The sequence below is a fragment of the Brachyhypopomus gauderio genome, unplaced genomic scaffold (genome assembly GCF_052324685.1).
Source record: "Brachyhypopomus gauderio isolate BG-103 unplaced genomic scaffold, BGAUD_0.2 sc45, whole genome shotgun sequence".
In the NCBI taxonomy this organism is placed as follows: Eukaryota; Metazoa; Chordata; class Actinopteri; order Gymnotiformes; family Hypopomidae; genus Brachyhypopomus; species Brachyhypopomus gauderio.
The window spans coordinates 1835113-1850000 of NW_027506871.1; the positions used below are offsets into that span (position 1 = coordinate 1835113).

Here is a 14888-nt window from a genome sequence, read left to right on the forward strand (position 1 = left end):
CTGGTATTGCGCTGAATTATAACTGCCAGGCCCTCTGTAAACGAACAGCGGGCATCACAGTCCTGATAGGGGGAGACACAGGCTCACAGGCTTCCACTTAACCCCTCACCTTCAAACACAGATTGAATAGACACGGGTGAATAATTTATTTGCTTATATTTTTGTAATTGTTTAGATGTCGATTGTCAAACTGTAAGTAGATAAAATAAAATTGGATAAATTATATATATTTATGTTTTAAGAATATGTTATATGCGTAGAGGGCCCTGACGGTTCCCCACTGGTGTGCGTGCACATGCATTTCTGTACATGTGTGTACATGCACACATTTGTGTGTGTGTGTGTGTGTGTGTGTGTGTGTTTCTGTGCACATTGATGCCTCACACATTATAAACTACATGACTCACTCTACCAGGTCTTAATGGTTGCCCTTAGAAATGGTGCCTCCAGTTTCTAAGGAATTCACATACTTCAGCAAAGATGAGTCAACACACACACACACACACACACACACACACACACACACACACACACACACACACACACACACACCACTGTCATACTCTACTCTTCATTATGCATTTTGTGCATGTATGACTACTGTGTGGGTGGGGGTGTGTGGGTGGGTGTATGTTGGGGTCTGTCTGTGGGTGTGTGTGTGTGTGTGTGTGTGTGTGTGTGAGTGGGGGTATGTCTGTTGGGGTGGGTGGGTGGGGGTATGGGAGTGTGTCTGTGTGGGTGTGTGTCTATGTGGGTGGGAGGTGTGTCTGTGCGGGTGGGTAGTGTTAATATTTCTTATGTATAGTTTTAGTATTTAGTTTAGTTTTAGTATTTTATGAATTTTGAGTTCCACAAGCAAGAAAAACTGATGAATGAACATGACTGAACCTGAACATAACCTTAACCCATGAGTGTGTGTGTGTGTGTGTGTGTGTGTGTGTGTGTGTGTATACACCCAGTCTGTGGGGAGGGGGAGTTTAGCTGTGGCACCGGCCGCTGTGTGAACGTCTCTCTGCTTTGTGACGGCTATGATGACTGTGGGGACCTCAGTGATGAACACAACTGCAGTAAGAACACACACACACACACACACACACACACAGACACTACCTTTAATGTGTGGGGTTTATCTTCTGTGCAGTTAAGACTTTTATTTTGCATATGTATATAACCTTATAGATTTCTCAATCAACCATGTAATTGGTGTGTTGTCCTGGAGAACATGAACATGCAAATTGTAAAACCATGTCACTGTATGGGCTCTGTTCTGACATCACAGCAGAGTAGTACGGCTGACCTTTGACCTCCCACAGAGTGCGACCCGGTGAAAGAGCACCGTTGTGGGGAGGGGCGCTGTATCCCACCAGAGTGGCTGTGTGATGGAGACCATGACTGTCTGGACAAGAGTGATGAACTCAACTGCTGTGAGTCTGTTAACGAGTGGAAGATTACTGCTAATGTGTCTGTTAACGAGTGGAAGATTACTGCTAATGTGTCTGTTAACGAGTGGAAGATTACTGCTAATGTGTCAGTTGACGAGTGGAAGATTACTGCTAATGTGTCTGTTGATGAGTGGAAGATTACTGCTTATGTGTCTGTTGATGAGTGGAAGATTACTGCTAATGTGTCTGTTAACGAGTGGAAGATTACTGCTAATGTGTCAGTTGACGAGCGGAAGATTACTGCTAATGTGTCAGTTGACGAGCGGAAGATTACTGCTAATGTGTCTGTTAACGAGTGGAAGATTACTGCTAATGTGTCAGTTGACGAGCGGAAGATTACTGCTTATGTGTCAGTTGACGAGTGGAAGATTACTGCTAATGTGTCTGTTGATGAGTGGAAGATTACTGCTTATGTGTCTGTTGATGAGTGGAAGATTACTGCTAATGTGTCTGTTAACGAGTGGAAGATTACTGCTAATGTGTCAGTTGACGAGCGGAAGATTACTGCTAATGTGTCAGTTGACGAGCGGAAGATTACTGCTAATGTGTCTGTTAACGAGTGGAAGATTACTGCTAATGTGTCAGTTGACGAGCGGAAGATTACTGCTTATGTGTCGGTTGACGAGTGGAAGATTACTGCTTATGTGTCGGTTGACGAGTGGAAGATCACTGCTAATGTGTCGGTTGACGAGCGGAAGATTACTGCTTATGTGTCTGTTGATGAGTGGAAGATTACTGCTAATGTGTCGGTTGACGAGCGGAAGATTACTGCTTATGTGTCTGTTGATGAGTGGAAGATTACTGCTAATGTGTCTGTTGATGAGTGGAAGATTACTGCTAATGTGTCTGTTGATGAGTGGAAGATTACTGCTAATGTGTCTGTTGACAAGTGGAAGATTACTGCTAATGTGTCTGTTAACGAGTGGAAGATTACTGCTAATGTGTCGGTTGACGAGTGGAAGATTACTGCTTATGTGTCTGTTGACGAGCGGGAGATTACTGCTAATGTGTCTGTTGACGAGTGGAAGATTACTGCTAATGTGTCGGTTGACGAGTGGAAGATTACTGCTAATGTGTCGGTTGACGAGTGGAAGATTACTGCTTATGTGTCTGTTGACGAGCGGGAGATTACTGCTAATGTGTCTGTTGACGAGCGGGAGATTACTGCTAATGTGTCTGTTGACGAGCGGGAGATTACTGCTTATGTGTCAACGACTGGAAGATTACTGCTAATGTGTCTGTTGACGAGTGGAAGATTACTGCTAATGTGTCTGTTGACGAGTGGAAGATTACTGCTAATGAGTCAGTTGACGAGTGGAAGATTACTGCTAATGTGTCTGTTAACGACTAGGAGATTACTGCCAATGTGTCTGTTGACGAGTGGAAGATTACTGCTAATGTGTCTGTTGATGAGTGGAAGATTACTGCTAATGTGTCGACTGCACACACAGCCTGTAAATGTTTAGGAAAAGTAAAAAAAAAATTATACAGATTATTGTAGGGTGACCATATTTTTGTTTGGGAAAACCAGGACGGGGGGGGTAAGTTGTTGGTTCTCCGCCAGTTGAGTATGATGAGGCTCATCTGATGAGGCTCAGGGATTCCGTGTCATACAGCGCCGTGCTCAGGGTCCTAGTGCCTGTAGAATTAATGGCCCGATTAACATAATTTAAAAACCAGGATATTTCCACAGTTGTAAAAAATATCCCGGGATGCCCGGGACAGGACGTGAAATACGGACATGTCCCGGGAAATACGGACGTTTGGTCACCCTAGATTATTGATAATTACTTTTAATAAGAGCAGCAAATTTTCAGAATGTACTGTTTCTACTGAAAGTGGTGTTTAATAATTTAATTCTAATTTAATAATGGTGATTAATGTTTTAAGTTATCCAGGTCCATAATGCCATACCTGGTCTTACCTGTGCCTTGGTCTCTAGAGTACAGTGCATTGTGCGTTGAAGGTTCTGCTTTCTATCTTTTTTAAACTTAAGAAATGTGTTTGTGTGTGTGTGTGTGTGTGTGTGTGTGTAGCTTGTAAGGCACAAGGCTTGCTGGAGTGTAAGAGTGGGCAGTGTATCCCCAGTGCATTTCACTGTGATGGAGACGTTGACTGCAAAGATGGGAGTGATGAAGAAAACTGCACCAAACAGCTGGGTGAGATTATACACACACACACACGCGCACGCACGCACGCACGCACGCACGCACCAAACAGCTGGGTGAATCTAACACACAAACGCACACACACACCACAAACAGCTGTTTGAGTCCAAAACACACACACACAGAACAGCTAGGTGACACATGCATGCACAGGCATATATAAACATATAACCACGTGTGGTGTAGTTCAGTTCTACACGTGTGTTCTCCTGTAAACCCACCACGCGTGGTGTAGTTCAGTTCTACACGTGTGTTCTCCTGTAAACCCACCACGTGTGGTGTAGTTCAGTTCTACACGTGTGTTCTCCTGTAAACCCACCACGTGTGGTGTAGTTCAGTTCTACACGTGTGTTCTCCTGTAAACCCACCATATGTGGTGTAGTTCAGTTCTACACATGTGTTCTCCTGTAAATCCCACCATATGTGGTGTAGTTCAGTTCTACACGTGTGTTCTCCTGTAAATCCCACCATATGTGGTGTAGTTCAGTTCTACACGTGTGTTCTCCTGTAAATCCCACCATATGTGGTGTAGTTCAGTTCTACACGTGTGTTCTCCTGTAAATCCCACCATATGTGGTGTAGTTCAGTTCTACACGTGTGTTCTCCTGTAAATCCCACCATATGTGGTGTAGTTCAGTTCTACACGTGTGTTCTCCTGTAAATCCCACCATATGTGGTGTAGTTCAGTTCTACACGTGTGTTCTCCTGTAAATCCCACCATATGTGGTGTAGTTCAGTTCTACACGTGTGTTCTCCTGTAAATCCCACCATATGTGGTGTAGTTCAGTTCTACACGTGTGTTCTCCTGTAAACCCACCACGTGTGGTGTAGTTCAGTTCTACACGTGTGTTCTCCTGTAAATCCCACCATATGTGGTGTAGTTCAGTTCTACACGTGTGTTCTCCTGTAAATCCCACCACGTGTGGTGTAGTTCAGTTCTACACGTGTGTTCTCCTGTAAATCCCACCATATGTGGTGTAGTTCAGTTCTACACGTGTGTTCTCCTGTAAATCCCACCATATGTGGTGTAGTTCAGTTCTACACGTGTGTTCTCCTGTAAATCCCACCATATGTGGTGTAGTTCAGTTCTACACGTGTGTTCTCCTGTAAATCCCACCACGTGTGGTGTAGTTCAGTTCTACACGTGTGTTCTCCTGTAAACCCACCACGTGTGGTGTAGTTCAGTTCTACACGTGTGTTCTCCTGTAAATCCCACCATATGTGGTGTAGTTCAGTTCTACACGTGTGTTCTCCTGTAAATCCCACCACGTGTGGTGTAGTTCAGTTCTACACGTGTGTTCTCCTGTAAATCCCACCATATGTGGTGTAGTTCAGTTCTACACGTGTGTTCTCCTGTAAATCCCACCACGTGTGGTGTAGTTCAGTTCTACACGTGTGTTCTCCTGTAAACCCACCACGTGTGGTGTAGTTCAGTTCTACACGTGTGTTCTCCTGTAAACCCACCACGTGTGGTGTAGTTCAGTTCTACACGTGTGTTCTCCTGTAAATCCCACCATATGTGGTGTAGTTCAGTTCTACACGTGTGTTCTCCTGTAAACCCACCACGTGTGGTGTAGTTCAGTTCTACACGTGTGTTCTCCTGTAAACCCACCACGTGTGGTGTAGTTCAGTTCTACACGTGTGTTCTCCTGTAAATCCCACCATATGTGGTGTAGTTCAGTTCTACACGTGTGTTCTCCTGTAAATCCCACCATATGTGGTGTAGTTCAGTTCTACACGTGTGTTCTCCTGTAAACCCCACCATATGTGGTGTAGTTCAGTTCTACACGTGTGTTCTCCTGTAAATCCCACCACGTGTGGTGTAGTTCAGTTCTACACGTGTGTTCTCCTGTAAACCCACCACGTGTGGTGTAGTTCAGTTCTACACGTGTGTTCTCCTGTAAATCCCACCATATGTGGTGTAGTTCAGTTCTACACGTGTGTTCTCCTGTAAACCCACCACGTGTGGTGTAGTTCAGTTCTACACGTGTGTTCTCCTGTAAACCCACCACGTGTGGTGTAGTTCAGTTCTACACGTGTGTTCTCCTGTAAATCCCACCATATGTGGTGTAGTTCAGTTCTACACGTGTGTTCTCCTGTAAATCCCACCACGTGTGGTGTAGTTCAGTTCTACACGTGTGTTCTCCTGTAAATCCCACCATATGTGGTGTAGTTCAGTTCTACACGTGTGTTCTCCTGTAAATCCCACCACGTGTGGTGTAGTTCAGTTCTACACGTGTGTTCTCCTGTAAACCCACCACGTGTGGTGTAGTTCAGTTCTACACGTGTGTTCTCCTGTAAACCCACCACGTGTGGTGTAGTTCAGTTCTACACGTGTGTTCTCCTGTAAATCCCACCATATGTGGTGTAGTTCAGTTCTACACGTGTGTTCTCCTGTAAATCCCACCATATGTGGTGTAGTTCAGTTCTACACGTGTGTTCTCCTGTAAATCCCACCATATGTGGTGTAGTTCAGTTCTACACGTGTGTTCTCCTGTAAACCCACCACGTGTGGTGTAGTTCAGTTCTACACGTGTGTTCTCCTGTAAACCCACCACGTGTGGTGTAGTTCAGTTCTACACGTGTGTTCTCCTGTAAACCCACCACGTGTGGTGTAGTTCAGTTCTACACGTGTGTTCTCCTGTAAACCCACCACGTGTGGTGTAGTTCAGTTCTACACGTGTGTTCTCCTGTAAACCCACCACGTGTGGTGTAGTTCAGTTCTACACGTGTGTTCTCCTGTAAACCCACCACGTGTGGTGTAGTTCAGTTCTACACGTGTGTTCTCCTGTAAACCCACCACGTGTGGTGTAGTTCAGTTCTACACGTGTGTTCTCCTGTAAACCCACCACGTGTGGTGTAGTTCAGTTCTACACGTGTGTTCTCCTGTAAAACCCACCACGTGTGGTGTAGTTCAGTTCTACACGTGTGTTCTCCTGTAAATCCCACCATATGTGGTGTAGTTCAGTTCTACACGTGTGTTCTCCTGTAAATCCCACCACGTGTGGTGTAGTTCAGTTCTACACGTGTGTTCTCCTGTAAACCCACCACGTGTGGTGTAGTTCAGTTCTACACGTGTGTTCTCCTGTAAATCCCACCATATGTGGTGTAGTTCAGTTCTACACGTGTGTTCTCCTGTAAATCCCACCACGTGTGGTGTAGTTCAGTTCTACACGTGTGTTCTCCTGTAAACCCACCACGTGTGGTGTAGTTCAGTTCTACACGTGTGTTCTCCTGTAAATCCCACCATATGTGGTGTAGTTCAGTTCTACACGTGTGTTCTCCTGTAAACCCACCACGTGTGGTGTAGTTCAGTTCTACACGTGTGTTCTCCTGTAAACCCACCACGTGTGGTGTAGTTCAGTTCTACACGTGTGTTCTCCTGTAAATCCCACCATATGTGGTGTAGTTCAGTTCTACACGTGTGTTCTCCTGTAAATCCCACCATATGTGGTGTAGTTCAGTTCTACACGTGTGTTCTCCTGTAAATCCCACCATATGTGGTGTAGTTCAGTTCTACACGCGTGTTCTCCTGTAAACCCACCACGTGTGGTGTAGTTCAGTTCTACACGTGTGTTCTCCTGTAAACCCACCACGTGTGGTGTAGTTCAGTTCTACACGTGTGTTCTCCTGTAAACCCACCACGTGTGGTGTAGTTCAGTTCTACACGTGTGTTCTCCTGTAAACCCACCACGTGTGGTGTAGTTCAGTTCTACACGTGTGTTCTCCTGTAAACCCACCACGTGTGGTGTAGTTCAGTTCTACACGTGTGTTCTCCTGTAAACCCACCACGTGTGGTGTAGTTCAGTTCTACACGTGTGTTCTCCTGTAAACCCACCACGTGTGGTGTAGTTCAGTTCTACACGTGTGTTCTCCTGTAAACCCACCACGTGTGGTGTAGTTCAGTTCTACACGTGTGTTCTCCTGTAAACCCACCACGTGTGGTGTAGTTCAGTTCTACACGTGTGTTCTCCTGTAAATCCCACCATATGTGGTGTAGTTCAGTTCTACACGTGTGTTCTCCTGTAAATCCCACCATATGTGGTGTAGTTCAGTTCTACACGTGTGTTCTCCTGTAAATCCCACCACGTGTGGTGTAGTTCAGTTCTACACGTGTGTTCTCCTGTAAACCCACCACGTGTGGTGTAGTTCAGTTCTACACGTGTGTTCTCCTGTAAATCCCACCATATGTGGTGTAGTTCAGTTCTACACGTGTGTTCTCCTGTAAATCCCACCACGTGTGGTGTAGTTCAGTTCTACACGTGTGTTCTCCTGTAAACCCACCACGTGTGGTGTAGTTCAGTTCTACACGTGTGTTCTCCTGTAAACCCACCATATGTGGTGTAGTTCAGTTCTACACGTGTGTTCTCCTGTAAACCCACCATATGTGGTGTAGTTCAGTTCTACACGTGTGTTCTCCTGTAAACCCACCACGTGTGGTGTAGTTCAGTTCTACATGTGTGTTCTCCTGTAAATCCCACCATATGTGGTGTAGTTCAGTTCTACACGTGTGTTCTCCTGTAAATCCCACCATATGTGGTGTAGTTCAGTTCTACACGTGTGTTCTCCTGTAAACCCACCACGTGTGGTGTAGTTCAGTTCTACACGTGTGTGTTCCTCAGGTCAGACCATCTGTGCTCCAGGTCAGCCCAACTGTGTCTCCACCTCTTGTTCTCCGGGTTGCAGTGGTAACGTCTCATGTGAGCTGCGGAATACCGGCACAAACTGCAGTGAGTTACACAGCACAACTGTACCTGCAGGTGTGTTATACACCTGAACATCACACCTGTACCTGGAGGAGTGTGTTATACACCTGAACATCACACCTGTACATCACACCTGTACCTGGAGGAGTGTATTATACACCTGAACATCACACCTGTACATCACACCTGTACCTGCAGGAATCCCACAATTCGATTCAGAATCGATTCTTGGTGTCACAATTAAATTTTTTCCAGATTCTTTCAGATCCCAACGATTCGATTCAAAAACGATTATTTTCCAATTCAAAAACGATTCTCAATTCAAAACGAGCTGCTGGCATGAAAGCAGAGTACATTTATAAAGATATTATAATTGTAAAGGTTTTATCAACATATTGCAATAATGTAAACACACAAAGGTAAATCCAAGACAACATGTCTGTTTGAGGCTGACACTCAGAACACTTACATTAAACTAATAAAACTGTAGTAAAGTAAATAAAATTGGTAGGCTTAGGCTAGCTGCCAGAACTGGCCACTACTCAAAAATTTTATTATACAAAAACAATGCTCTTTCTGTAAAAACAACAAATTGCTTCGTACAAGAATTAGGCTTAGGCTAGCTGCCTATTTCTGAGAACATGCCACTTCCAGAAACAAAATTACATGTTTTTCCTTAACAAATCACAAAAATAAAAAATATATGAAAGTGCTTCCAAAAATAAAAGTGCTGTTACATTAATAAAATGGGTAGGCATATGTTAGCTGCCAGAACTTCCACTTCACAGATGAAAAAAAAAAAAATATATATATATATATATATATATATATATATATATATATATATATATATATATATATATATATATATATATATACACACATACACCGTATTTTCGGCTATACCGATGTTCACCTCTGACCACGACTTCGCAGTATTACGGCAGTGCTCAATGAACTAAGTTATTTTTATTTTAACTTTTATTTTATTTTACCAGGAGTTATAATCATTGTAACTCCCAAATATCATCTGTATCGTCTTTATGCGTATGCAAACGATCAAGCCCATTCTAACCCGGGCCGGGTTGATGGTAAAATCTAAAGTGTTTCCAAATGGTCGCTTTCAAAGACCACGGAGCCGTTTGGACTTCATACTTTAGCGGCGCAACAACAAATACCGTACACTACACAACCCGCTGTAGCTTTACTAGCATGCCTGCACATAGTCAATGTGGTTTCCTCGTTTTGCCTAGCACTACGGTAGCTGAGAAGGCACACTCGCACCTGGAAAAAAGCGATTTTAAAAAAATGATAATCGATTCTGAATCGTTTAATGTTTTTTTCCTGCACCCCTAACCTGCAGGAGTGTGTTATACACTTGAACATCACACCTGTACCTGCAGGAGCGTGTTATACACCTGAACATCACACCTGTACCTGCAGGAGTGTGTTATACACCTGAACATCACACCTGTACCTACAGGAGTGTGTTATACACCTGAACATCACACCTGTACCTGCAGGAGTGTGTTATACACCTGTACATCACACCTGTACCTGCAGGAGTGTGTTATACACCTGAACATCACACCTGTACCTGCAGGAGTGTGTTATACACCTGAACATCGCACCTGTACCTGCAGGAGTGTGTTATACACCTGTACATCACACCTGTACCTGCAGGAGTGTGTTATACACCTGTACAGCACACCTGTACTTCAGAGCTGCATAGAGAGGCGTAGTTGTTATAGAACTTTCTAGAAAACGGAGCAGGTTGAGAGGTAGTAGAATTTTGTACTCTGACTAGGAAGGTCGTAGAATTCTGCATTCACAGAGTTGGTAGATTTTTTAAACAATTTTTTTGTGTGTTTGTGTGTGTGTGTGTGTGTGTGTGTGTGTGTGTTTGTCAGCCGGCTGTGAGCCCATTTCGTTGGAGCTGTGTATGAACCTGCCTTATAACAGCACGCGTTTCCCCAACTACCTGGGCCACCAGTCTCAGAAGGAGAGCTCAGTCAGCTGGGAGGCATCGCTCTTCCCCGCGCTGGTCCAGACCAACTGCTACAAGTACCTCATGTTCTTCGCCTGCACGCTGCTCGTGCCCAAGTGTGACCCTGTCACCTACCAGAAAGTGCCTCCCTGCAGGTGTGTGTGTGTGTGTGTGTGTGTGTGTGTGTGTGTGTGTGTGTGTTTACAAGAGAGAAAAGGTCTGTCAACTTATTTCTTATAAATCATATATGTACTTAGTTAAGGTAACATCACATTATAGCGAGGCTGAGTGTGTGTGTGTCTGTGTGTTTGTGTGTGTGTCTGTGTGTTTGTGTGTGTGTCTGTGTGTGTGTGTCTGTGTGTCTGTGTAGGTCTCTCTGTAGGAGCTCTAAGGACCGCTGTGAGTCGGTGCTAAGCATTGTGGGATTGCAGTGGCCAGAGGACACAGACTGTGCGCAGTTTCCTGATGAAGGACAAGCTAATATTTCCTGTCTGCTCCCTGACCCGGAAGTAGATGGTGTGTACTGGGCTGTGTGTGTGGTGTGTGGTGTGTGGTGTGTGTGTGTGTGTGTGTGTGTGTGTGTGTGTGTGTGTAGGGTTTGTGTGTGTGGATGCATGTACACTACCAGTCTAAAGTTACACTTGACTAAATGCACCTAACAAAGTGCATGTTCTAAATAGAAAAAAGGCCCTTTAATCTAATGCTAAAATTAGATGCTAAAATGTATGCTAAAATGTGTTTATAAAACAAATATAATAATAAGCATAATGTGTGATTTCATTGCTTTATTAGCATAATTACGTGTGATTTCACTGGTTTATTAGAGCATAATCTGTGATTTCATTGGCTTTATTAGCATAATTATGTGTGATTTCACTGAATTATTAGAGCATAATAACGTGTGATTTCATTGGTTTATTAGAGAATATTGTATGATTTCATTGGCTTATTGGAGCATATTAACGTGTGATTTCACTGGTTTATTAGAGCATATTAATGTGTGATTTCGTTGGTTTATTAGAGCATAATAATGTGTGATTTCACTGGTTTATTAGCATAATAACGTGTGATTTTACTGGTTTATTAGAGCATATTAACGTGCGATTTCATTGGTTTATTAGAGCATATTAACGTGTGATTTCGTTGGTTTATTAGAGCATATTAATGTGTGATTTCACTGGTTTATTAGAGCATATTAATGTGTGATTTCACTGGTTTATTAGAGCATATTAACGTGTGATTTCATTTGTTTATTAGAGCATATTAACGTGTGATTTCATTGGTTTATTAGAGCATATTAACGTGTGATTTTGTTGGTTTATTAGAGCATATTAACGTGTGATTTTATTGGTTTATTAGAGCATATTAACGTGCGATTTTACTGGTTTATTAGAGCATATTAACGTGCGATTTCATTGGTTTATTAGAGCATATTAACGTGCGATTTCATTGGTTTATTAGAGCATATTAACGTGTGATTTCATTGGTTTATTAGAGCATATTGACGTGTGATTTCGTTGGTTTATTAGAGCATATTGACGTCTGATTTTACTGGTTTATTAGAGCATATTAACGTGTGATTTCATTGGTTTATTAGAGCATATTGACGTGTGATTTCGTTGGTTTATTAGAGCATATTGATGTGTGATTTTACTGGTTTATTAGAGCATATTAACGTGTGATTTCATTGGTTTATTAGAGCATAATAACGTGTGATTTCACTGGTTTATTAGAGCATATTAACGTTTGATTTCACTGGTTTATTAGAGCATATTAACGTTTGATTTCACTGGTTTATTAGAGCATATTAACGTGTGATTTCATTGGTTTATTAGAGCATATTAACGTGTGATTTCATTGGTTTATTAGAGCATATTAATGTGTGATTTCACTGGTTTATTAGAGCATATTAACGTGTGATTTCATTGGTTTATTAGAGCATATTAACGTGTGATTTCGTTGGTTTATTAGAGCATATTAACGTGTGATTTCGTTGGTTTATTAGAGCATATTAACGTGCGATTTTACTGGTTTATTAGAGCATATTAACGTGCGATTTCATTGGTTTATTAGAGCATATTAACGTGCGATTTCATTGGTTTATTAGAGCATATTAACGTGTGATTTCATTGGTTTATTGGAGCATATTAACGTGTGATTTCATTGGTTTATTAGAGCATATTAATGTGTGATTTCATTGGTTTATTAGAGCATATTGACGTGTGATTTCGTTGGTTTATTAGAGCATATTGACGTGTGATTTCACTGGTTTATTAGAGCATATTAACGTGTGATTTTACTGGTTTATTAGAGCATATTAACGTGTGAATTCATTGGTTTATTAGAGCATATTAACGTGTGAATTCATTGGTTTATTAGAGCACATTAACGTGTGATTTCATTGGTTTATTAGAGCATATTAACGTGTGATTTCACTGGTTTCGCACCTTCCCTGTTTTTTATTGTCTGAAATAATAAAAAGTAAGAGTGTCTGTGTGTCCAAACGTTTTACTGGTAGTGCATATGTGTTTGTGTGTGTGTGTGCATTCCCAGACGTAGATGGTGTGTGTGTGTGTGTGTATGTGGGTGTGTGTTTGGGTGCATGAATGTAGAAAGTTTGTTTTCCATTGTGGCGTTTTTTCAATTTGTGCTCACTGAAAATGTGCTGCTGCTGCTGTGTGTGTGTGTGTGTGTGTGTGTGTGTGTGTGTGTGTGTGTGTGTGTGTGTGTGTGTGTGTGTGTGTGTGTGTGTGTGTGTGTGTGTGTGTGTGTGTGTGATGGCATACATTTCCATGGAAACAGAGTGTTCACCCAGTCACTTTAAGTGCCAGTCTGGCAGGTGTGTGCTCGCGTCCAAGCGCTGTGACGGACACATGGACTGTGATGACGAAAGTGATGAAGATAACTGTGGTCAGTGAACACACACACACGAACACCCATATACACACACACACACGAACACCCATATACACACGCGCACACACACACACACACAAACAACCATATACACACACACACACGCGCGTGCACACACACAAACACACACACACACACACACACACACACACACACAAGAACACCCATATACACATGCGCGCACACACAAACGAACACCCATATACACACGCGCGCACACACACAAGAACACCCATATACACACACGCGCACACATACACACGAACACCCATATACACACACGAACACCCATATACACGCGTGCGCGCACACACATACACGAACACCCGTATACACACCTGCGCACACACACACCTATACACACACACCCCCACCCATATACACACACACACAAACACCCCTACACACACACACACAAACACTCATATACACACGCGCGCACACACACACGAACACCCATATACACACACGAACACCCATATACACACACGAACACCCATATACACACACGAACACCCATATACACGCGTGCGCGCACACACATACACGAACACCCGTATACACACCTGCGCACACACACACCTATACACACACACCCCCACCCATATACACACACACACAAACACCCCTACACACACACACACACACAAACACTCATATACACACGCGCGCACACACACGCAGACACACACGAACACCCATATACACACACGCGCCCATACACACACACACCCCTACCCATATACACACACACACGAACACCCATATACACACGCGCACGCACACACACACACGAACACCCATATACACACGCGCACGCACGCACACACCCACCCACCCATATACACACACGCGCGCGCACACACACACACCCCCACCCATACACACACACACTCCCCCACCCATACACACACACAGACACCTGTACACACAGACACACACACACCTGTACACACACACACCTGTACACACACACACACACACACACACCTGTACACACACACACACGTGTACACGTACACACACACACACCCTGACTGTGGTGTGTCTCCAGGCTGTGGGGAGCGGGGACTGTGGGCGTGTCCGGGGGACAAAGCCTGTGTCCCACACAGCAGGATCTGTGACGGCTTCCCTGACTGCAGCCAGCACGAGGACGAGAGGAACTGCTGTAAGAGGCGGGGCCTGGGACAATGGGCGGGGCTTAAGGGACACTGAGGTGGTGCCAAAGAAAATCAACAAGCACAGTAAAATGAATTTGTGATCGAGTGTTTCAATAGTGTGAAGTCATAATGAACTAGTTTAATAACAAGAAGCATGCGGTGTGTGTGTGTGTGTGTGCGCGCAATGATGAACTGGAGTATAATAATCGTGTGTGTGTTTGTTCTGTGTTCTAGCAGTGTGAAGTAATGATAAGCTAGAGTGTAATAATTGAGTGTGTATGTGTGTGTGTTCTAGCGCTCTGCAGTGATAATGAGCTGGAGTGTAATAATCACGAGTGTGTGTGTGTGTGTTCTAGTGCTCTGCAGTGATAATGAGCTGGAGTGTAATAATCACGTGTGTGTGTGTGTGTGTGTGTGTGTGTGTGTGTGTGTGTGTGTGTGTGTTCGTTCTAGCGCTCTGCAGTGATAATGAGCTGGAGTGTAATAATCACGAGTGTGTACACCGTACG

At 43.6% G+C, this 14888-nt stretch overlaps 1 protein-coding gene across 3 annotated transcripts in view; it reads left to right on the forward strand.

The window, feature by feature from the left end:
* Positions 1-14888, forward strand: part of corin (corin, serine peptidase) — a 45085-nt gene that overhangs the window by 15457 nt on the left and 14740 nt on the right. For 2 of the 3 annotated variants that reach the window (XM_076986087.1, XM_076986089.1), the window contains exons 7-15: positions 960-1067; positions 1314-1424; positions 3479-3601; positions 8233-8370; positions 10227-10458; positions 10674-10819; positions 13106-13213; positions 14274-14387; positions 14833-14888. The exon at positions 14833-14888 is cut by the window's right edge and continues 55 nt beyond it. In XM_076986087.1, the coding sequence (XP_076842202.1) occupies positions 960-1067; positions 1314-1424; positions 3479-3601; positions 8233-8370; positions 10227-10458; positions 10674-10819; positions 13106-13213; positions 14274-14387; positions 14833-14888 (1136 nt within the window). The remainder of the gene's footprint in view (positions 1-959; positions 1068-1313; positions 1425-3478; positions 3602-8232; positions 8371-10226; positions 10459-10673; positions 10820-13105; positions 13214-14273; positions 14388-14832) is intronic. The other variant, XM_076986088.1, reaches the window with a different exon arrangement.